At 48.8% G+C, this 24560-nt stretch overlaps 2 protein-coding genes across 6 annotated transcripts in view; both read left to right on the top strand.

Annotated features, from left to right (window-relative positions):
• Positions 1-6072, top strand: part of CHRNB4 (cholinergic receptor nicotinic beta 4 subunit) — a 30680-nt gene extending 24608 nt beyond the window's left edge. For 4 of the 5 annotated variants that reach the window (XM_055363926.2, XM_004056612.5, XM_063698753.1 and 1 more), the window contains one exon: positions 3628-6072. In XM_055363926.2, the coding sequence (XP_055219901.2) occupies positions 3628-3786 (159 nt within the window). In that variant the 3' untranslated portion in view covers positions 3787-6072. Of the gene's footprint in view, positions 1-445; positions 685-3627 lie in introns of those variants that run through there. The other variant, XM_019010491.4, reaches the window with a different exon arrangement.
• A 1453-nt stretch (positions 6073-7525) lies between these two features.
• CHRNA3 (cholinergic receptor nicotinic alpha 3 subunit) overlaps positions 7526-24560 on the top strand; it is a 29198-nt gene continuing 12163 nt past the window's right edge. Inside the window, exons 1-4 of the mRNA XM_055363924.2 lie at positions 7526-8733; positions 10549-10688; positions 10804-10848; positions 12837-12946. Of these exons, the coding sequence (XP_055219899.2) occupies positions 8457-8733; positions 10549-10688; positions 10804-10848; positions 12837-12946 (572 nt within the window). The 5' untranslated portion in view covers positions 7526-8456. The remainder of the gene's footprint in view (positions 8734-10548; positions 10689-10803; positions 10849-12836; positions 12947-24560) is intronic.

Raw genomic sequence — 24560 nt, 5'->3', positions numbered from 1 at the left:
TTTCCCACTTCCTGCAGTTAATTCATAGGAGACAAGGACTCTCAAACTCTGAATAAGGAATTCAAAATTGAAATGAGTTTGTGTTAAATATTATAGCTTCATGCATCCGGGGAGAGGAAGGACATGCCAGTGATTTAGTTTGTTTGTTTTAGGTGTCCCAGAAGCAAACCCCAAGATGGGGACTTGGGTGCAGGTGGTTTACTTGAGATGTGATCCCGGGAAGCACAGTGAGGAAGGAGGGAAAGTGAGACAGGGAAAGGAGAATGAATGAGCAGGATACTGCCGTAGGTACCCGGGACTCAGTACCCTTGCAGACCCTCTGAGGACCCGTGGGAACAAGCCTCAGGATCACGCCCCTGGAAGGAGGCTGAGGTATTTACCCACCAGCCCCCATTCCCTAAAGGATGAGGGTGGCCCCAGGACTTTAACTCCCCTGTGCTTCCAGGTAATGCCAGCCTGCCAGAACAAGCGCCCTTGGTGCTGGAGAAAGCCCTGAGGCAGAGGAGAGAGGAAATGCGGGTGCCAGAAACGGAAGGCTGGGAAGTGACTCTGCAGGCTTTAGGGAACACAGGCGGGCTGGGGTACCAAGCGCATCTGCCCTATTCTGTTCAGACTTGCAAAGAAGCCATTCAAGCACTTATAGCTTCCAGGGCTATAGGAACATCAGTAAAAATACTATGATTACCAGGGTAATGAATTAATCGATTGTGCTAACTAGAATTACAGATTTTTATTTTATTTATTTATTTGAGACGGAGTTTTGCTCTTGTCGCCCAGGCTGGAGTGCGGTGGCACAATCTCGGCTCACTGCAAACTCCATCTCCCAGGTTCAAGCGATTCTCCTGCCTCAGCCTACCAAGTAGCTGGAATTACAAGTGCCTGCCACCACACCTGGCTAATTTTTGTATTTTTAATAGAGACGGGGTTTCACCATGTTGGCCAGGCTGGTCTTGAGCTCCTGACTTCAGGTGATCTGCCCACCTCAGCCTCCCACAGTGCTGGGATTACAGGCGTGAGCCACCGAACCTGACCTAGAATTACGGATTTTTTAGAAAGAAGTTTAATTTACTTTCACAGGATAAAGCAATGAGTGCTGGAGTCTGGGTATTTCACATGACTCCTTTGAATGAATAACACTTCTAAGGACAATGTCATAGTAACAACACAGAATGTGGTGGTGACAAATTTTCACACCCATTTCCATACCAGGAGGGAGAGCAAGTTTCATGCTCTTGTGAATGTTCTCATATTAACACCTTCAGATCAGATTCTTTGGACAGGTTTTTACTATGCAACATGGTGTCTACCCCTGTGCAGCTGCATGGACAAAAGTGGACGTCTCATTCTTACCGTTTTGAGATTGCTTTCCACTCGCTGCATTCTCAAGGAGAAGCACTGGCATTCCATTAGTTAGCCCACAGAGAAAAGAGCAGGAACAGCCCCAGAATCACACTGTGCCAAGAAAAGAAGAGAAATGCAAACAAATGGAATATAGGACATGAGATATTCTTCTGGTGTAGTTCTTGGACCAGCAGCACTGGCATCGCCTGCGAGCTTATCAGAAATGCAGAGTCTCAGGCCCCAATCCAGACCTGCTAGCTCCAAACCTGCATTTTAACCAGGTCCCCAGGAGATTCCCAGACCCATTGCAGTTTGAGAAGCACAGCTCTATAGGACTCTCAGATTTCACTTTCTAAAACGTTAATTCGATCACGCTATTACTTAGGTTAAATCATTCTGTAGGTCAGCATCACCTAATTCATTGGTTCCCAAACATTAATGTGCAGCCTGGGGCCCTGCTGGCTAAGTGAGAACCACGTGGGCAACGCTGTGGGACCACCCTTTCTGACTGAGCCAGGATCTCTGGGGGAGACATATTGGAGCCTGCATTTTTAACCAATCCCTGGTGGTTTGTGTGCACATTCTAGATTGAGAAGTACTGGTCTCCTGCATCCCTGGCTGAGCCGGCACCCACCCTGAACTCTTCTAAAGACCTCACCACCCCCTTGGCACTCACGTGCCTTCTGCTCTTTCTAGCTCAATTAATTACAAGCCTCTTAAGGGAAGGAGCCAGGCAGGACCAGTTATTATAATCACCACTGTTCATTAAGCTCCAACCACACATCAGGTGCTCTGCTGGGAGCTGACATACATTACTGCTAACCCTCCCTGGAATCCTGTGAAGTGGCTTTTAGTAGAACCCCCATTTACAATAAGGAAGCTTTCAAAGCGAAGCTCAGAGAGGTTCACTGACTTGGCCAGTGTCAAACAGCTGGCCCAGGCTCTGTACCCAGATCTGCCTGTCATCCTTTAACTTTCTTGCCCTTCCTAGTTTCTTGCCCTGCACTGAGCACATGCCTGGCTTATTGGTTGATTGACTTTCTTATGGATGGTTGGAGAAAAGAGGCTTTCTTCCCTTCTAGAGCATGCCTGCCCCTAAGCCAGCCCATGCCGCTTCTCATCTTCAGTACTTTTACCCACCCTGGTGATTAACTGGTCACTATAAATAGCACAAAAATATTAAAAGGGGGAAAAACGCACACACACACACACACACACACACACCACACACACCCCGCTTGAAATTAGGGCTGTTAAAAAGAAAGCCAAGAAAGCCAAGGAGTGCTCTGTGGAGAGAGCTGTGCGTGCCTGCTGAGTCCTGGGGACAGGTGCCAGGCGTGCTTGGTTGCAGGTGTCGGGGTTGGCTTCACACAGGATCATCCTGCACGTTAGGTACACCATTGACAGGGCCTTGACAAATTGGGTCACTGACGTCAGCATGCCCGTTGCTGCCCACATTTCCAACTCCAGAGCCTCTGCTGATCTCCGTGGCCTTCTGATCCAGCCCGTCTCTGCCAGGGAATGAATGCAGTGTGAGCCAGCCAGGCCTAGGGGTGTGAAAGCAGGCATCGGCGAGGGAGGCCAGGATCCTGGGCACACGGGCGTTTCTCTAGGTTCTCCCCCAGTGCAAAGGAGACAGGCCCATCTGTGGTGGCCCCTCTGGAGGCCAGCCAGGTCTCTGCCAACCTCACACCCCGCAGCAGGGTCTAAGAAGACCAGAGAGACCTGAATGATGCAGCAGGAGGAGGCTGGGTCTTAATTACAGGAAACAGACACTGCTGTGAACAGACTTGAACAAATTAAACAGCAGGATTTCCAGGTGTTCTGTAAGCCCCGGTTTCTCTGCTGTCACTGAACTAGGTGGGAGCCACCTAGTTCTTTCTTTAGCTAGAACCAGCAGCTCAGGCAGTGAGTTTGGGGTAAAAATGAGAAGATGGGGCTTTGAGATCCTCAGGCCCTATCTCCTATTTATAACCAGATTTTGTTTTCAAATCATAATATGTAGTATTAACAAGCCCTCACATTCCTAGCTTTTCTGTACAGCCCAAGTTCCCAGTGCCCCTCCAATGCTGTGGGGGACAGGAAGGGGTGGAGGTGGAGAACAGCCAGAGAGGCTCAGAGCTGCCCAGCTGAGAGGCCAGCGTGGGACTCAGAACTTGCCCCCCTAGTACGCAGTTCCACGCCTGTGGCCTGTGGAGTCCCTGGCCAGAGAGTAAGGGCCTGACTCGGGGAAAGGAGGGACCCCAGTACTTGGCACCTGTGACCAGCTCCTCTGTCTGCCTGCAGGTCGTTGAGGACTGGAAGTACGTGGCTATGGTGGTGGACCGGCTGTTCCTGTGGGTGTTCGTGTTTGTGTGCGTCCTGGGCACTGTGGGGCTCTTCCTACCGCCCCTCTTCCAGACCCATGCGGCTTCTGAGGGGCCCTACGCTGCCCAGCGTGACTGAGGGCCCCCTGGGTTGTGGGGTGAGAGGATGTGAGTGGCCAGGTGGGCACTTTGCTGCTTCCTTCTGGGTTGTGGCCGATGAGGCCCTAAGTATGTGACCATTGGCCATCAACCCCATCAAACCAGTCACAGCCGTGGAAGAGGCAAGGATGGGGGCCTGGGCTGTCCTCTCTGAATGCCTTGGAGGGATCCCAGGAAGCCCCAGTAGGAGGGAGCTTCAGACAGTTCAATTCTGGCCTGTCTTCCTTCCCTGCACCGGGCAATGGGGATAAAGATGACATCGTAGCAGCACCTACTATGCTTCAGGCATGGTGCCGGCCTGCCTCTCCATCACCATCTCTCTCCACTTCCCCTTGTCCAGTGCCTCACACACTTCTAGATTTCTCCCAGCTCAGAGGCTTGGCATTTGCCATATCATCTTCTTTTTTTTTTTTTTTTTCTTTTAAACGGAGTCTTGCTATATTGCCCAGGCTGGAGTGCAATGGTGCGATCTTGGCTCAAGTGATTCTCCTGCCTCAGCCTCCCAAGTAGCTGGGATTACAGAAAGCCGCCACCGTGCCCAGCTAATTTTTGTATTTTTGTTGGCCAGGCTGATTTCGAACTCCTGACCTCAAATGACCCACCTGCCTCGGCCTCCCAAAGTGCTAGGATTACAAGTGTGAGCCACTATGCCTGGCCTTCCCTATCTTCTACCTGAACCTTCTTCCTCTTCCCCCAGGGCTTCCCAAGCTCTTTCCACAGCCACATCAGTCAGGGCATGGCTCCAATCCATTCTTTGCTCCAATGTCACCTCCTCTGAGAGGCCTTCCCTAACCACCCAATCATTCTAAAGCAGCCTCTAAAGCAGCAGTCACGTTACCCTGCCTCCTTCCTCGAGCACTCCTCTGTACCTGTCGCTCTTATCTGGTGGCATGTATGTCATCCACAGCTCACCCACTAGAGTGTGAGCTCCATGAGAACAGGGACCTGCTCCTTCACATTCGTGGTAGTATCCCCAGGGCCTAGGACAGAGCTTGGCACACAGTAGGTGCTCAATAAATGTTTGTTGAATGAATGAATGGCTCCTACCCCTCCTTCAAGTCCAGATGCCCCTGCTCTGAGCAGCCATCCCTAGTTCCCCCATCTGAAAGGCATGACCTGCTCCTCCATGACTGCAGTGGTGGTCACTTTCCACTTCTCTCTCATGGCTGGGTTCAGGTTTGTCTCCCACACGGATGCTCTGATTCACTCCTCGCACATACTGCCTTTTGCACAGTGCCTGGCATGTAGTAGGCACTCAAAATATTTGTGGAATGGAGGAGGACGTTCTAAAAAATTCTATTTTAAAAATGATTATACAATAAAATTGACTTTTAAATATATAGTTCTAGGAATTTTAACACATGTATAGATTGGTATAACCACCATCACAATCAGGACCCAGGAAAGATCCGTCATGCAAAAAAACTCCCTCCTGCTATTCCTTTAGAGTCCTGACTCCCTGCACTCTTAGCCCCTGGCAACCACATATCTTTTCTCCTTCACTACAGTCGGGTCTTTTCAAGAATGCCATTTAAATGGAATCATACAGTAGTGACCTTTGGAGACTGGCTTCTTTCATTCAGCATAGTGCCTTCGAGATTCAATCAAGTTGGGTTTTTTTGTATCGCTGAGGAGTGTTCAGTAGTATGATGTTGACGCACATTTAGGCTGTTTCCAGTTTTTGGCAATTATGAATAGAGCTAATATAAAGATTCACATATAGGATTGTGTATGAATAAAAGTTTTCATTTATTTAAACACTCAGGAGGGTGATTGCTAGGTTATATGGTAAGTGTATATTTAACTTTATATGAAACTGTTGAGGCCGGGCATGGTGGCTCACACCTGTAACCCCAACACTTTGGGAGGCCAAGGCGGCAGATCACCTAAGGTCAGGAGTTCAAGACCAGCTTGGCCAATATGGTAAAACCCTGTCTCTACTAAAAATACAAAAATTAGCCAGGTGTGGTAGTGTGTACCTGTAATCCCAGCTACTCGGGAGGTTGAGGCAGGAGAATTGCTTGAACCTGGGAGGCAGAGGTTGCAGTGAGCCGAGATTGTGCCACTGCACTCCAGCCTGGGTGACAGAGCGAGACTCTGTCAAAAAAAAAAAGAACAAAAGAAAGAGAAAGAAACTGTCAAACTGTTTTCGGGAGTGGCTACACCATTTTGCAATCCCACCAAAGTATGAGAGATCCAGTTGTTCAGCAACTGGATTCCACCCTGGTTTTAATTTGCGTGTCCCTGATGGCTAGTGATTTGAACATCTTCCACGTGCTTTTTTTTTTTTGTCTTCTGTATACCTCTTTGGTGAAGAGTCTGTTTAACTCTTTTGCTCATTTAAAAAATTGTTCGTTTTCTTACCATTGAGACTTTCTTTAGAAAACAACTTTATTGAGGTATAATTTACATACCATAAAATCCACCCATTTTAAGTACAATTCAAAGAGTTGTCTTAAGCTTATCACCAGAATCCAGTTTTAGAACATCTGCATCACCCCAATAAGACCCCTCATATGCATCTATACTTAGTGTTGAGTTTTGAGAGTTCCTTATACATTCTGGATACAAGTCCTTTGTTGGATATATAACTTACAGTATTGTCCCAATGGGGGACATTTGCCAAGAGTTGAGAATGCTGTAATTGGAGGCCTGAGAGGTGGGTCCCAATTCTTACAAACATTTTCCATTCCACAAACTGTCTCCTTTTGTTTGGTTTTAATATGGGTAAACAGCACATTCTGGAAATAATAAAGGTGACTCACCATTTGCTGAATGCCAGGAGGAGAGTTTATGACAGAACTTCCTCCTGCAATAAAAGGATGTCAAAGAAGCCAACATCAAGGTGCCCCCCATCCCTGGTGGGTGGTCAGAGAGGGCAGGAGGCTCCAGGGCACCCTGCCTGGCCAATCAGTGCACATTCTTGGGGTTGCAGATGGTGGCGGGGAAGGGGACAGGTTCTGCAGGGGACTAGGGTGGGAACCCCATTGCCCTCTCAGATTGCTCCATCAGAAGAGCAGATGAGGCTGCACACAGTGGCTCACGCCTGTAATCCCAGCACTTTGGGAGGCCAAGGCAGGAAAAGCGCTGAGCCCAGGAGTTCCAGACCAGTCTGGACAACCACAGGGAGACGCCCCTCTCCACAAAAATAAAAAATTAACCAGACATGGTGGTGTGTGCCTGTGGTCCCAGCTACTCCAGAGTACTCAGCTACCTGAGTACTGTGGTCCCAGTACTCCAGAGGTACTCAGCTACCTCCCTGGGGTAGGAGGATCACTTGAGCCCCGGACGTCAAGGCTACAATGAGCCGAGATGGAGCCACCACACTGCAGCCTTGGTGACAGGGTGAGACCTTGTCTCAGAAAAAGAGCAACTGAAGCCTCATTTTAAATTCTGTCTTCTTTATCTTTAATTTTGTTGGGAGAAAAGATGAGTGTTGGGAGAGAAGCTGAGGCAGGGCTTGGAACATGTATGAGGTCCAGGGTAAAACCCCTCAGTTGGCCTTTGGAATGTGTCCAGACTTGCTGGCTCCTTGCTTCTAGCACTCCCATTATCTCAAGTAGCCATGTTTCAAAGAAAATGCTAAACCGTCACAGCTGTAGTTCATTTGCTTGATACACCGCTTCCTTTCAACCCCCACATCCTCACCACCTGTTTCTTTGTTTGATCACCAATAAATAGCGTGGGCTCCCACAGCCGCGGGCCTTCGTAGCCTCCATACGTTGGCCGCCTGGTCTCGCTTTCTCTCTTGTCTTTTCTCATTCTTTTGACTCCGCCTGACTTTGTCACCCCCATGGCCTGGGGTTGGGTCTGATCACCCCAAAAAATTTTTCATTAAGGAACAACCCAAAAGTATTCTAAAGAGAACAGTGTAACAAACCTCCAGGTACCATCACCCTGCCTCAACAATTATCAACTCATAGCCAATATTGTTTCAACTAACTTCCACCCGCCCCTAAGCTGTAAGGACTTAAAAAAAAATACCAGTACTATATCTAAGTTTTTGTTTTGTTTTGTTTTGTTTTTGAGATGAAGTCTCACTCTGTCACCCAGGCTGGAGTGCAGTGGCGCAATCTCGGCTCACTGCAGGCTCTTCCTCCCGGGTTTACGCCATTCTCCTGCCTCAGCCTCCCGAGTAGCTGGGACTACAGGTGCCTGCCACCACGCCGGGCTAATTTGTAGAGTATTTTTAGTAGAGACGAGGTTTCACCGTGTTAGCCAGGATGGTCTCTGACCTCGTGATCCGCCCGCCTTGGCCTCCCAAAGTGCTGGCTGGGATTACAGGCGTGAGCCACTGCTCCCGGCTAAAATATTTAACAATTACGTAATAGCACGAGATACACAAGGCGTCCTTCCCAGGGTGTGTTAGCGTCTCTCCTACGGCGCCCGCCTAGCCCGGTGGTCCCAGCCCCCTGCGGGAGCTGCACACGCCCCGGAAACCTGGGACAGAGACTGAGTCCCTCTCCTTCCTGGTGGTGGTGACAGCACCTGCTCAGATCTGGTCGGACGCCGCCGGCCGGAGCACCCAGCCCGGCGGAGAAGGAGCTCGTCCGGCGCTGGAGACTGGGACCTGGAGCCCCTTCCCCTACCGCACGTACGCCCCGCCCCGCGCACGCCCCCCCGCCCGCGCCTGGCGCAGCTTCACTCTGGATGGTTCCTGTCCTCCCGCGGGTCCGAGGGCGCTGGAAAGCCAGCAGCGGCGAAGCGGAGAGGAGCCCCGCGCGTCTCCGCCCGCACGGCTCCAGGTCTGGGGTCTGCGCTGGAGCCGCGCGGGGAGAGGCCGTCTCTGCGACCGCCGCGCCCGCTCCCGACCGTCCGGGTCCGCGGCCAGCCCGGCCACCAGCCATGGGCTCTGGCCCGCTCTCGCTGCCCCTGGCGCTGTCGCCGCCGCCGCTGCTGCTGCTGGTGCTGCTGTCTCTGCTGCCAGGTACGCGCACGGGCGTTAGGGCTCCGGAGGGACGGGCGCCCGAGAAGGGGCGCCGCGGGGTCCGGAGGGGCTGCCGGCGAGAACCACCGCGCGGGCGAGCGGAGAGGGCTGGCGCCGTCGCCGGGGACTCGGAACCCGCGCAGACTGGCTCCAGCCCGGCGGCGACTTAGGTAGGGTGGCTTTTTCCCTTTCGGCTCACCTCCCACCCCTAGCCACCACCAAACCTGGGAGTCACTGAGCGGGCGCTGGTACGCGCCGGGTGATGGGGAGGTCGAGACCGGGTCCTTCGTCTTGGGCGCAGAAGTTGGGGATTCGCGTCCCCGCGCTGCCCGTCGCCCTGCCCCGCGCACTGGCTCCCAAACTGGCGCGCCCAAGCCTCCGCTCCACCGTCTGCATCCCGCCCACCTCCTCATTTGACGGAGATGGCTGAAGACTTGGCCAAGGCCACCTCGGGAAGAGGGGAGTCGCTTCGGGACTGGGGCTGGAGCTGGAGCGCCAGCCTCTCCTCCGGTTGTAGCCTCCTAGCGCTCCTGGCTGCGTCGCTGAGGGACCCTCCACCGGGAGAGCGCCTCCTGTCTTCCTCCCGCTCTCCAGAGGAGCCTGCTGGGGGAAGCCGGCCCTGGCCCGCCGCTGGGAGGCTCTTGGGTGCCTGGGAGGGCTGGTGGGTAGCGAGAGTCGGGTACCGGGCAAGGCTGCAGGGAATTCCCGGCGGGCCCAGGCCGGCGGTCTGTCGTGCGGCTGTGAGCTCAGAGCGCTTTCCGCCCTCGGTGCCGAGGCCTCCACTACTCAGAACGCCATACGCTCTCAACCGACCTCCTGCCTGGGACCCTTCTTTCATCCTGGGGAAGGAGAGGGGGGAGCAGGAAAAATCCTATTTCAAGACCTGAGGAAGTTGGATTCAACTTCCTAGAGGATTCTCCTCCCGCTTCCCCAAGCTGCCCCCCAGATCTGTACGTGGGAATCAGAAGACAGCTGACCCGGTATGCTGTCTATGACCCGGTATGACCCGGTATGACCCAGCTGACTTGTGCTGGGGTGTGGCTTAGGAACAAAGAGGGGTGCCCAAGAGTTGCAGAGGTCAGAGTCTTTGATCAGAATATGAAGACAGAATCAGCAAGAGCTGGGAGTCACACAGTGCCTTGGCTTCTAAGAGGGCTGGTGGCCACCCCTACAGGGTGGAATGCAGGAGAGGCCCAGACCTGGGTGTGTTCTCCCAGAGGCTGGGAGGTAGAAGACCTGGGCCTGGGCGACCGTGGTTGGCCCTGCCCCTGGGAGTGGACTGGCCATCTTTCCATCGTGGAAGCAGTGAGTGGCTGTACCTAGGCAGACAGCATTTGCACCACACCCCCACCCTGCAGTAACAACCCAGGAAAAGATTGCGAATAGTTCTTGACCTCTTACCGCAGCACCAAGCTGTGCACTTCCTTCACAACAACCCTTTGAGGTGGATACGTTTATAATCCTTATTTTGACTGGTAAAGACACAGGTTCAGAGAGGTTAAGCCACTTGCCTAAGCTCACACAGCTCACAAGTGATTTGTCAGGATTTGCACCAGATCTGTCCAACTCCAGAGCCCAGGCTTGCAACCACTGTGCTTCTCACTGAATGCGTGTGGCCAGGTAGAATCCTGCCCCTCTTGGGCCTCAGTTTCCCATTTTGTAACCCACTGGGTTAGACTAGCCTGAAAGTCTAGGGTTCCACAGAATCCCCCCACAGGTGGAGGGGATGCTGTAGATGGGTGATGTTTCTGGTGGGCTGGGTGGGGGAGGTTAAGTAACGATTTCCCCAGGGACTGACAGGGCTGCTTCCCCCAGTGGCCAGGGCCTCAGAGGCTGAGCACCGTCTATTTGAGCGGCTGTTTGAAGATTACAATGAGATCATCCGGCCTGTGGCCAACGTGTCTGACCCAGTCATCATCCATTTCGAGGTGTCCATGTCTCAGCTGGTGAAGGTGGTGAGTGCTGGAAGCCACGAGCCGTGGCCATGGGGACCGGGGCTTCTGGAGGAGCCTTTCCCAGAATGAGTCTTGTTTTTGTAATTCTCCTGTCAACTTTAATTCCTCTTTCTAGGATGAAGTAAACCAGATCATGGAGACCAACCTGTGGCTCAAGCAAGTAAGTGACCAGACCCTAGGCACTGCTGCCCCCTGGTGGTGACTGTTTTATTTGCTTTAGGTGAACCAAGAAGGGCCTAAAGACCAGGCTTCATTTACTTCTGTGGAACCCAGATTGGGGTCCACTGACTGGCAGATATATCTCTTCTAAGGCTTGAGGTCACATGCACTGCCCTACAGTCCCCCTGGAAGGACTGTAGGTCCCAACCCCTCAAGTCCCAGATGGACAGGTTGCAGCCTGGAGAAAGACATTCTCCATGTTCACACAACAGAAGAGTACGAACCTGAGATTGAAGCCCTGCCCCCAAACCCTAGGGTGGTGCCTGAGACACCTCCTTCTCTCCTTCTTGCTAAAAACTCAGTTTTTTTTCCAGACGGGATCTTGCTCTGTCACCCAGGCCGGAGTGCTGTGGCGCGATCTCGGCTCACTGCAATCTCCACCAGCAGGGTTCAAGCAGTTCTCCTGCCTCAGCCTCCCAAGTAGCTGGGACCACAGGCGTGCACCACCACGTCTGGCTAATTTTTGGATTTGTTATAGAGACAGGGTTTCGCCATGTTGCCCAGGCTGGTCTCGAACGCCTGATCTCAAGCAATCCACACACCTCAGCCTCCCAAAGTGCTGGGGTTACAGGCATAAGCCACTGTGCACAGCCCCTAAACTCATTCGTAAGTCAGAATAAGATGCTGCTGTTGTTGGTAGCGTGGGGAGTAGATTTTCCTGTTCAGATCGAGGCCAAGAAATTGCCTTCCACATGTCCTCCCCAGGGAGGCTTTGTCCAGACTTGCCAGGAGACATAATGGCCCATTGGCCTGCGGGTGACCCTTCTGCCAGCCTGGCCAGCTGAGCACTCAGCACACACAGCCTTCATCCCCAGGAGGTTGGAAAGCCAGATGGGCACAGTGCCCCACCCAGTACTTGATGCACACGTTCCCTCTGTGGCCGCAGCCTCACCCCTCTCTCCTTTGGTGCTCAGGACTCAGACCTCCCAGCCTCTGGACCCAGACACTTCCTGGGCCCTGCAGGGGTCATGGATTCTTCCCCCGGAACCTTTCAGAGTCCAGTCTTGTTTAACCTTGGGGTGAAAGAGAGTCTATGTTGGAAAACACCCCTGGAGAGCCATTCAGGGGCTGTAAACAGGCACATGGACCTGGACATGATGCAAGAAGTCCAGGAGTCTCCACCTGGCACTAGAAGTGACCAGAGAAAGCACGAGTAGGCCCTGTTTGGTTGATGAGGGGCTGGGCTTGCTCATGGTTATGGGGGCAGTGGCTTCCCTAGTGCCAGGAGGTGGCCCGCAGAGCCAGCTGTGTGCTCTCTCCCGCACTGCACCCACAGGAGAAGTTGGACTATGTGATCATGGCATGGGTGTGGTTCAGTCACATGCAGCAGGGGTGGGGAGTCACCAAGATGGGTGGTGCCAAGGGAAGTAAAACCAGGCTGATTCTTTTACCGTTTCCTTCCCCCTCCCTGCTTCCTTCCCCCTCCCTGCTTCCTTCCCCCTCCCTGCTTCCTTCCCCCTCCCTGCTTCCTTCCCCCTCCCTGCTTCCTTCCCCCTCCCTGCTTCCTTCCCCCTCCCTGCTTCCTTCCCCCTCCCTGCTTCCTTCCCCCTCCCTGCTTCCTTCCCCCTCCCTGCTTCCTTCCCCCTCCCTGCTTCCTTCCCCCTCCCTGCTTCCTTCCCCCTCCCTGCTTCCTTCCCCCTCCCTGCTTCCTTCCCCCTCCCTGCTTCCTTCCCCCTCCCTGCTTCCTTCCCCCTCCCTGCTTCCTTCCCCCTCCCTGCTTCCTTCCCCCTCCCTGCTTCCTTCCCCCTCCCTGCTTCCTTCCCCCTCCCTGCTTCCTTCCCCCTCCCTGCTTCCTTCCCCCTCCCTGCTTCCTTCCCCCTCCCTGCTTCCTTCCCCCTCCCTGCTTCCTTCCCCCTCCCTGCTTCCTTCCCCCTCCCTGCTTCCTTCCCCCTCCCTGCTTCCTTCCCCCTCCCTGCTTCCTTCCCCGAGATCTGGAATGACTACAAGCTGAAGTGGAACCCCTCTGACTATGGTGGGGCAGAGTTCATGCGTGTCCCTGCACAGAAGATCTGGAAGCCAGACATTGTGCTGTATAACAAGTAAGGTGCTGGGGGGCCCACGCCCTCTCAGGGCTTGTCAGCCTGGGCTCTGGGTTTTTGGCCCACTGTGCTTAAAACCTGGCCTTCCTTGGCCTTTTCCAAGAAGGCTTCATTCATTTGTTCAGTCCACAGGTATGTATTCAGCAACTACCACATACCAGGTACCAGAGATGTTGGAGAGCCACAGAGAGCAGCAGTGTGCTGAGTGGCTTCAAAGCAGGCATGGGTGGGTGGAAGATGGCATTGGGAAAGTTTCAGGGAAGAATTGGCATTTGAAGTGAATCCTGAAGATTGTGCAGGATCTCAGGACAGGGAGATGGAGCAGAGGAGGGCCCGGGGAGGCAGGAGAGTATGTCATGGGCAGCCAAGGTGACCTCATTGGCTGGACTGTGGGACATAACGCTGGAAAGATCCATGGGCCAAGGACCAACCCCAGTGTGTGGAGGGGGAAGGCTCAGATGCCCGGGGCACCTGGAATGTAGCATCTGTTAGCAGCTCTGTGCAAACAGACAGGAATGGAGTAAACGGTCCCTCCTCACCTTGTCTTTGAAAGAGAATAATGAGGGTGTTGGAGAAGATCATAGCTGGGTGGGCCTAAGCTGTGTAGTCCCAGGGTTCCCAGCCTGCTGACTGGCATGGTTACCAAGGAGCTTTTTTTTTGGTTGGGGGGAAGACTGAGTCTTACTGTCACCCAGGCTGGAGTGCAGTGGTGGGATCTCAGCTCACAGCAACCTCCACCTCCTGGGTTCAAGAAATCCTCCTGCCTCAGCCTCCCAAGTAGCTGGGATTACAGGCACATGCTGCCACACCTGGCTAATTTTGTATTTTTTAGTAGAGATGGGGTTTTGCCATGTTGGCCAGGCTGGTTTTGAACTCCTGACCTCAAGCAATCTGTCTGCCTTGGCCTCCCAAAGTGCTGGGATTACAGGCGTGAGCCACCGTGCCCAGCCCCAATGAGCTTTTTAAAAATACAGGTGTTTGGCCAGGCATGGTGGCTGATGCCTGTAATCCCAGCACTTTGGGAGGCCAAGGCAGGAGGATCATTGGAGGCCAGGAGTTCAAGACCAGCCTGGCCAACATACCAAAACCCCATTTCTACTAAAAATACAAAAAATTAGCCAGGCATGGTGGCGTGTGCCTGTAATCCCAGCTACTCCAGAGGCTGAGGCAGGAGAATCGCTTGAACCTGGTAGGTAGAGGCTGCAGTGAGCTAAGATCACACCACTGTACTCCAGCCTGAGTGACAGTGAGACTCCATCTCCAAAAAAAAAATACAGGTGCCTGAATTCAAAATATTTTATTCTTTGTTCTTTTCTAAAGTTAATATGTATTACGTTATCCAAAAAATCTCTATACCTGTCCCCAGGTCCTGCCCCACAGAAACACTGAGTCAGTCGGTCTGGGTAGGCCTAGGAATGGGTGTTTTCACAAAGCTGTCCTGGGGGCTGTGTGACCAGCTTGCTTTGGGGGGATCCCTGATCTGGCCCGTCCCTGACATTTCACAGATGAGGACTGAGGCCCAGAGTGGATATGTGGCACAGCCAGGTCTGGGATGGTCTCAGCCATCCACTGTGGCTTTGGGGCCACTGTGGGCAGTGGATGCAGGAGGCCGATGCTGTGATCAGGAGGCTGAGCTGGGCACCGCAGCCTGTCTCTGCCTGTGTCCCCAAACCTCTTCTCTACTCTCCCAGCAGCAAACCTGCCATCAGACAGTTACCCTGCTACACGGTGTACCCTGCAGCCCTCCTCCCACTGGGAAAAGGTCTGGGCCTTGGAGAAAGGATTGATAGCCCCCCAAGTATGTGAAGCAAGGTTCCCATGTACAGAGTAGGATGAGCTTTCTGGGCGCCGTGCTCCCAGCCCGTCTGGGTGGCTGCATCCAGGTCGTAGTTGAGAAGGGTGAGTCCAGGACTAAAAAGACTTCCCTGGCTCCTGCCATCCAGAGAAGCTGCTCTCGGGCCAGTCCTTCACAGTGGGCCACTTCCAGTCTCCTCTGGATCCAGAATATGCATCTTCCCGCCAGTTTTGGGAGGCCTCTCCTCTTTCTCTCTTGCAAAGGTTCTTCCTCTGCCAGACAGGTCCTGCTCATCATAGCACCTCCAAAACCCCTCTCTTTTCTCTAAGTCCACACAAAACTGATACTTCCCACATTTAAGCTCTTTCATTGGACTGACATAAATTTTAGTTGATACTTTGCAGTATGCTAGTTAGTTCTCTGGGTATTGAAGAATATCATTTTTGTACCTGCATTTTAGAATTAAAATGTTTGAATATTTAAACATTTTACATTTACATTTAAACATTTTCAGCAAAACAGTTGATGTAGAATTAGTCTATTCTGATTTTAATGCTAAGAATACTTCTAGGTTTTTATGCCATATTAGTACAAAATAATGTTTTCTTAGTAGTAGTATTGATTTTACAGTTAGTGTCAGGACTAGAGAAGCTATGTTTTATACTGAATCCCACTTTCTGGTCTCTGGCAAAAACAAAAGTGGGTCTTTACTCACTCCAAAGACAGTCCATGTTTTATTTACTATTTTCCCAAGGAAACACAGCACTTATAAATGTTGCTTGTATGTAATTTGTATTTGTAAACGTCATCAAAGAACTGGGACACAATATAAACTTAACGGGCTTGCAGATTTTTTTCTTCTTTCACTGAATTGTCGTAGGAATCACATGGTTCAAATGCTCTTAAGGGAACTGGGCAGGGTGTAGAGAATTTTTGCTAAGCTACAATTAAGAAAATGAGCAAAAAGTTTAATCTTTATGTTTTGCGTTTTATAGCCATTTCCTTGCTGGCAATCTTGAGTGAACAGCTGGAGTACTATAGGATTTATGATTTTAGCAATAATGAGAGGCGTAGCAAAATGTTGCAGATTGGCTGTGGAGAGGAGCAAATATCATAAGGAATTTCTTTGAAATCTGAAGCTGAAAATAACATTTAGAGAAAATCATCCAACTCATTTTCTCTCTCTTCTCCTAGTTAGAACTTCAGTTGCTCAGGATTCACCCTCTGTTAAGGATTTCTCTTCTTTTTTTTTCCCCCCCCTCTGAGATGGAGTCTCTCTCTGTCGCCCAGGCTGGAGTGCAGTGGCATGATCTGGGCTCACTGCAAGCTCCGCCTCCCTGGTTCACGCCATTCTCCTGCCTCAGCCTCCCGAGTAGGTGGGACTACAGGCGCCCGCCACCACGCCTGGCTAATTTTTTTGTTTTTGTTTTTTGTTTGTTTGGTTTTTTTTTGCCACTGCTTTACAGTTTTTTTTTTAATTTTATTATTATTATACTTTAAGTTTTAGGGTACGTGTGCAGAATGTGCAGGTTTGTTACATATGTATACATGTGCCATGTTGGTGTGCTGCACCCATTAACTCGTCATTTAGCATTAGGTATATCTCCTAAGGCTATCCCTCCCCCCTCCCCCCTCCCCCCACCCCACAACAGTCCCTGGTGTGTGATGTTCCCCTTCCTGTGTCCATGTGTTCTCATTGTTCAGTTCCCACCTATGAGTGAGAACATGCGGTGTTTGGTTTTTTGTCCTTGCAATAGTTTGCTGAGAATGATGGTTTCCAGTTTCATCCATGTCCCTACAAAGGACATGAACTCATCATTTTTTATGGCTGCATAGTATTCCATGATGTATCTGTGCCACATTTTCTTAATCCAGTCTATCGTTGTTGGACATTTGGGTTGGTTCCAAGTCTTTGCTATTGTGAATAGTGCCGCAGTAAACATACGTGTGCATGTGTCTTTATAGCAGCATGATTTATAATCCTTTGGGTATATACTCAGTAATGGGATGGCTGGGTCAAATGGTATTTCTAGTTCTAAATCCCTGAGGAATCGCCACACTGACTTCCACAATGGTTGAACTAGTTTACAGTCCCACCAACAGTGTAAAAGTGTTCCTATTTCTCCACATCCTCCCAGCATCTGTTGTTTCCTGACTTTTTAATGATTGCCATTCTAACTGGTGTGAAATGGTATCTCATTGTGGTTTTGATTTGCATTTCTCTGATGGCCAGTGATGATGAGCATTTTTTCATGTGTTTTTTGGCTGCATAAATGTCTTCTTTTGAGAAGTGTCTGTTCATATCTTTCACCCACTTTTTGATGGGGTTGTTTGTTTTTTTCTTGTAAATTTGTTTGAGTTCATTGTAGATTCTGAATATTAGCCCTTTGTCAGATGAGTAGGTTGTGAAAATTTTCTCCCATTTTGTAGGTTGCCTGTTCACTCTGATGGTAGTTTCTTTTGCTGTGCAGAAGCTCTTTAGTTTAATTAGATCCTATTTGTCAATTTTGGCTTTTGTTGCCATTGCTTTTGGTGTTTTAGACATGAAGTCCTTGCCCATGCCTATGTCCTGAATGGTATTGCCTAGGTTTTCTTCTAGGGTTTTTATGGTTTTAGGTCTAACATGTAAGTCTTTAATCCATCTTGAATTAATTTTTGTATAAGGTGTAAGGAAGGGATCCAGTTTCAGCTTTCTACATATGGCTAGCCAGTTTTCCCAGCACCATTTATTAAATAGGGAATCCTTTCCTCATTGCTTTTCTCAGGTTTGTCAAAGATCAGATGGTTGTAGATATGTGGCATTATTTCTGAGGGCTCTGTTCTGTTCCTTTGATCTATATCTCTGTTTTGGTAGCAGTACCATGCTGTTTTGGTTACTGTAGCCTTGTAGTATAGTTTGAAGTCAGGTAGTGTGATGCCTCCAGCTTTGTTCTTTTGGCTTAGGATTGACTTGGTGACGCGGGCTCTGTTTTAGTTCCATATGAACTTTAAAGTAGTTTTTTCCAATTCTGTGAAGAAAGTCATTGGTAGCTTGATGGGGATGGCATTGAATCTATAAATTACCTTGGGCAGTATGGCCATTTTCACAATATTGATCCTTCCTACCCATGAGCATAGAATGTTCTTCCATTTGTTTGTATCCTCTTTTATTTCATTGAGCAGCGGTTTGTAGTTCTCCTTGAAGAGGTCCTTCACATCCCTTGTAAATTGGATTCCTAGGTATTTTATTCTCTTTGAAGCAATTGTGAATGGGAGTTCACTCATGATTTGGTTCTCTGTTTGTCTGTTGTTGGTGTATAAGAATGCTTGTGATTTTTGTACATTGATTTCGTATCCTGAGACTTTGCTGAAGTTGCTTATCAGCTTAAGGAGATTTTGGGCTGAGACAATGGGGTTTTCTAGATACACAATCATGTCATCTGCAAACAGAGACAATTTGACTTCCTCTTTTTCTAATTGAATCCCTTTATTTCCTTCTCCTGCCTAATTGCCCTGGCCAGAACTTGCAACACAATGTTGAATAGGAGTGGTGAGAGAGGGCATCCCTGTCTTGTGCCAGTTTTCAAAGGGAATGCTTCCAGTTTATGCCCATTCAGTATGATATTGGCTGTGGGTTTCTCATAAATAGCTCTTATTATTTTGAGATACAGCCCATCAATACCTAATTTATTGAGAGTTTTTAGCGTGAAGGTTGTTGAATTTTGTCAAAGGCCTTTTCTGCATCTATTGAGATAATCATGTAGTTTTTGTCTTTGGTTCTGTTTATATGCTGGATTACATTTATTGATTTGCATATGTTGAACTAGCCTTGCATCCCAGGGATGAAGCCCACTTGATCATGGTGGATAAGCTTTTTGATGTGCTGCTGGATTCGGTTTGCCAGTATTTTATTGAGGATTTTTGCATCAATGTTCATCAAGGATATTGGTCTAAAATTCTCTTTTTTGGTTGTGTCTCTGCCAGGCTTTGGTATCAGGATGATGCTGGCCTCATAAAATGAGTTAGGGAGGATTCCCTCTTTTTCTGTTGATTGGAATAGTTTCAGAAGGAATGGTACCAGCTCCTCCTTGTACCTCTGGTAGAATTCGGCTGTGAATCCATCTGGTCCTGGACTCTTTTTGGTTGGTAAGCTATTGATTATTGCCACAATTTCAGCTCCTGTTATTGGTCTATTCAGAGATTCAACTTCTTCCTGGTTTAGTCTTGGGAGAGTGTATGTGTCCAGGAATTTATCTGTTTCTTCTAGATTTTCTAGTTTATTTGTGTAGAGATGTTTGTAGTATTCTCTGATGGTAATTTGTATTTCTGTGGGATTGGTGGTGATATCCTCTTTATCAATTTTTATTGCATCTATTTGATTCTTCTTTCTTCTTTATTAGTCTTGCTAGCAGTCTATCAATTTTGTTGATCTTTTCAAAAAACCAGCTCCTGGATTCATTAATTTTTTGAAGAGTTTTTTGTATCTCTATTTCTTTCAGTTCTGCTCTGATTTTAGTTATTTCTTGCCTTCTACTAGCTTTTGAATGTGTTTGCTCTTGCTTTTCTAGTTCTTTTAATTGTGATGTTAGGGTGTCAATTTTGGATCTTTCCTGCTTTCTCTTGTGGGCATTTAGTGCTATAAATTTCCCTCTACACACTGCTTTGAATGTGTCCCAGAGATTCTGGTATGTTGTGTCTTTGTTCTCATTGGTTTCAAAGAACATCTTTATTTCTGCCTACATTTCGTTATGTACCCAGTAGTCATTCAGGAGCAGATTGTTCAGTTTCCATGTAGTTGAGTGGTTTTGAGTGAGTTTCTTAATCCTGAGTTCTACTTTGATTGCACTGTGGTCTGAGAGACAGTTTGTTACAATTTGTGTTCTTTTACGTTTGCTGAGGAGTGCTTTACTTCCAACTATGTGGTCAATTTTGGAATAGGTGTGGTGTGGTGCTGAAAAAAATGTATATTCTGTTGATTTGGGGTGGAGAGTTCTGTAGATGTCTATTAGGTCTGCTTGGTGCAGAGCTGAGTTCAATTCCTGGGTATCCTTGTTGACTTTCTGTCTCGTTGATCTGTCTAATGTTGACAGTGGGGTGTTAAAGTCCCCATTATTAATGTGTGGGAGTCTAAGTCTCTTTGTAGGTCTCTAAGGGCTTGCTTTATGAATCTGGGTGCTCCTGTATTGGGTGCATATATATTTAGGATAGTTAGCTCTTCTTGTTGAATTGATCCCTTTACCATTATGTAATGGCCTTCTTTATCTCTTTTGATCTTTGTTGGTTTAAAGTGTTTTATCAGAGACTAGGATTGCAACCCCTGCCTTTTTTTGTTTTCCATTTGCTTGGTAGATCTTCCTCCATCCGTTTATTTTGAGCCTATGTGTGTCTCTGCATGTGAGATGGGTTTCCTGAATACAGCACAGTGATGGGTCTTGACTCTTTATCCAATTTGCCAGTCTGTGTCTTTTAATTGGAGCATTTAGCCCATTTACATTTAAAGTTAATATTGTTATTTGTGAATTTGGTCCTGTCATTATGATGTTAGCTGGTTATTTTGCTCGTTAGTTGATGCAGTTTCTTCCTAGCCTTGATGGTCTTTACATTTTGGCATGTTTTTGCAGTGGCTGGTACCAGTTGTTCCTTTCCATGTTTAGTGCTTCCTTCAGGAGCTCTTTTAGGGCAGGCCTGGTGGTGATAAAATCTCTCAGCATTTGCTTGTCTGTAAAGTATTTTATTTCTCCTTATGAAGCTTAGTTTGGCTGGATATGAAATTCTGGGTTGAAAATTCTTTTCTTTAAGATGTTGAATATTGGCCCCTACTCTCTTCTGGCTTGTGGAGTATCTGCCGAGAGATCTGCTGTTAGTCTGATGGGCTTCCCTTTGTGGGTAACCCAACCTTTCTTTCTGGCTGCCCTTAACATTTTTTCCTTCATTTCAACTTTGGTGAATCTGACTATTATGTGTCTTGGAGTTGCTCTTCTCGAGGAGTATCTTTGTGGCGTTCTCTGTATTTCCTGAATCTGAATGTTGGCCTGCCTTGCTAGATTGGGGAAGTTCTCCTGGATAATATCCTGCAGAGTGTTTTCCAACTTGGTTCCATTCTCCCCGTCACTTTCAGGTACACCAATCAGATGTAGATTTGGTCTTTTCACATAGTCCCATATTTCTTGGAGGCTTTGTTCATTTCTATTCTTTTTTCTCTAAACTTCCCTTCTCGCTTCATTTCATTCATTTCATGTTCCATCACTGATACCCTTTCTTCCAGTTGATTGCATTGGCTCCTGAGGCTTCTGCATTCTTCACGTAGTTCTCAAGCCTTGGCTTTCAGCTCCATCAGCTCCTTTAAGGACTTCTCTGCATTGGTTATTCTAGTTATCCATTTGTCTAATTTTTTTTCACAGTTTTTAACTTTGCCGTTGGTTTGAATTTCCTCCTGTAGCTTGGAGTATTTTGATCGTCTGGAGCCTTCTTCTCTCAGCTCGTCAAAGTCATTCTCCGTCCAGCTTTGTTCCATTGCTGGTGAGGAGCTGTGTTCCTTTGGAGGAGGAGAGGTGCTCTGATTTTTAGAGTTTCCAGTTTTTCTGCTCTGTTTTTTCCCCATCTTTGTGGTTTTATCTACTTTTGGTCTTTGATGATGGTGACGTACAGATGGGTTTTCAGTGTGGATATCCTTTCTGTTTGTTAGTTTTCCTTCTAACAGACAGGACCCTCAGCTGCAGGTCTGTTGGAGTTTGCTAGAGGTCCACTCCAGACCCTGTTTGCCTGGGTATCAGCAGCGGTGGCTGCAGAACAGCGGTGGCCGTAGAATAGCGGATCTTGGTGACCCACAAATGCTGCTGCCTGATCGTTCCTCTGGAAGTTTTGTCTCAGAGGAGTACCCGGCCATGTGAGGTGTCAGTCTGTCCCTACTGGCGGGGGTGCCTCCCAGTTAGGCTGCTCGGGGGTCAGGGACCCTCTTGAGGAGGCAGTCTGCCCGTTCTCAGATTTCCAGCTGCGTGCTGGGAGAACCATTACTCTCCTCAAAGCTGTCAGACAGGGACATTTAAGTCTGCAGAGGTTACTGCTGTCTTTTTGTTTGTCTGTGCCCTGCCCCCAGAGGTGGAGCCTATAGAGGAAGGCAGGCCTCCTTGGGCTGTGGTGGGCTCCATCCAGTTGGAGCTTCCCGGCTGCTTTGTTTACCTAATCAAGCCTGGGCAATGGCAGGCGCCCCTCCCCCAGCATCGCTGCCGCCTTGCAGTTTGATCTCAGACTGCTGTGCTAGCAATCAGCAAGACTCCGTGCGCGTAGGACCCTCCGAGCAAGGTGCAGGATGTAATCTCCTGGTGTGCCATTTTTTAAGCCCGTTGGAAAAGTGCAGTATTAGGGTGGGAGTGACCCGATTTTCCAGGTGCTGTCTGTCACCCCTTTCTTTGACTAGGAAAGGGAACTCCCTGACCCCTTGTGCTTCCCAAGTGAGGCAACGCCTCGCCCTGCTTTGGCTCGCACACAGTGCACTGCACCCACTGTCCTGCACCCACTGTCTGGCACTCCCTAGTGAGATGAACCCGGTACCTCAGATGGAAATGCAGAAATCACCCATCTTCTGTGTCGCTCATGCTGGGAGCTGTAGACTGGAGCTGTTCCTATTTGGCCATCTTGGCTCCACCCGAATTTTTTTGTATTTTTTTTAGTAGTGACAGGGTTTTACCGTTTGAGACCATCCTGGCTAAATCTCCTGACTTCGTGATCCACCCTCCTCTGCCTCCCAAAGTGCTGGGATTACAGGCGTGAGCCATCATTCCCAGCCTTTCTCCTATGATATTTTGTTTTCTAAAGTTCATTTGCTGATAGAATCCTCAAAGTGTTCATGGACTCTGTATACTCTGTGTTCTGGCAAGTTCATAATTCATTGTAACCTTTTTAGAGAATACTTTTAGGTAACTTGGCTGGGTGTAAAATTCTTGGCTCCTCTTTACCTTCCATGAAAATCTTTTTTTTTTTTTTTTTTTTTTTTTTTTTGGAGACAGAGTCTCGCTGTGTCGGCCAGGCTGGAGTGCCTTGGCTCACTGCAATCTCTGCCTCCTGGATTCCAACTATTCTCCTGCCTCAGCCTCCTGAGTAGCTGAGTAGCTGGGATTACAGGTGTATGCCACCATGCCCAGCTAATTTTTTGTATTTTTAGTAGAGATGGGGTTTCACAATGTTGGCCAGGCTGGTCTCAAACTCCTGACTTCAAATGATCTGCCCGCCTCAGCCTTCCAAAGTGCTGGGATTACAGGTGTGAGCCATCACACCCAGACTGCTTGTTCTTATGTTTCTTCTGGTTTTCTTTTTTGTATGAGCCATCACACCCAGACTGCTTCTTCTTATGTTTCTTCTGGTTTTCTTTTTTGTGTGGTTTTTGTTTTGTTTTGTTTTGTTTTTTTTGAGATGGACTCTTGTGGTGGCATGATCTCAGCTCACTACACGCTCCGCCTCCCAGGTTCACACCATTCCCCTGCCTCAGCTTCCCAAGTAGCTTGGACTACAGGTGCCCACCACCACATCCGGCTAATGTTTTTGTATTTTTTTTAGTAGAGACGGGGTTTCACTGTGTTAACCAGGATGGTCTCGATCTCCTGACCTCGACATCCACTCACCTCTGCCTCCCAAAGTGCTGGGATTACAGGCCTGAGCCACCACCCCTGGCCTCTTCTGGTTTTATTTCTAAAATGATTTTTTTCTTTTTCCTAGTTTTTTCCTAAATTCTGCTAGTTCTTTATACATTCTTTCATTTAACCAAATTATCCCTTATCTTTTCTCATTTCTGTTGTTCTTTCAGTTTCGAAAAATTTCTTAGTTTCTTTTCATTTAATTTGTAATATCAGATTATCGTCAGCTTCATCTGCTTGGTGGCTCTATTTTTGTAGTTGCTGTTATCTGCGTGTGTGTTAATTCAGTTACTTGTGTTTGTATTTTTTTTTTTTGGAGACATCTTCTGTTTTTTTGCTCTTGTTACCTAGGCTGGAGTGCAATGGCATGATCTTGGCTCACTGCAACCTCTGCCTCTCAGATTCAAGCGATTCTTCTGCCTCAGCCTCCCAGGTAGCTGGGACTACAGGTGACTGCCACCATGCCTAGCTAAATTTTTTTTTTGTATTTTTGGTAGAGACGGGGTTTCACCATGTTGGCCAGGTTGGTCTCGAACTCCTGACTTCAGGTAATCCACCTGTCTCAGCCTCCCAAAGTGCTAGGATTACAGGCATGAGCTGCTGTACCCAGTTTGTGTTTTTCTTACAATATGTTTTCATAAAGCTTTGTTGCTCTTGTTTAAATAGATAACCTTGCTTTACTTTTAGGGCAAGTTCTTGGAGGGAATAGGAGAAGACGGGTAGTTACCTTGAGGTGACACTTGTCTCAATGCATGGCCACCTCCCCAGTCTCCACAGTCATGACACCTCAGTCATGACATGACTGCACAATCATGGCACCTCCATGAGCCTTTGGATGCTGACTTCAGTTTCTGAACCTTCTTTTCTCATCCCCACTTCTTACCCTTTTGAGTTTGGATTCTACCATAAGCAGCTTTTTCTCTGAGTGGGTCTCTGTCCTTCTGAAAGGGAGGTTTTGGGAGGCATTTCTGACATCCTCAAGAGCCCACGTCAGCACTGACTGACCTCTGCAGACCCTGAGTGGATTCCTGCGGGATTTTTTTGGTTCTTGCCCACAAATCGGAACCTGTGGAGCCCTCTCTGTTCCATTGTTCCCCTTGCTGAGGATTCAGTGCAGAGTGGGGTCCTCGTCTTTTGAGGGGCAGCCACTTTTTGGAGATTCCTGTGTCTGGCACTCTTAGGACATGAGAACCCTTCTTTCTTTTCCCCT

This window comes from Gorilla gorilla, chromosome 16, assembly GCF_029281585.2.
Source record: "Gorilla gorilla gorilla isolate KB3781 chromosome 16, NHGRI_mGorGor1-v2.1_pri, whole genome shotgun sequence".
Taxonomy (NCBI): domain Eukaryota; kingdom Metazoa; phylum Chordata; class Mammalia; order Primates; family Hominidae; genus Gorilla; species Gorilla gorilla.
Note: the sequence above shows the minus strand (reverse complement) of the source record. Positions and strands in the feature narration are given on the sequence as shown.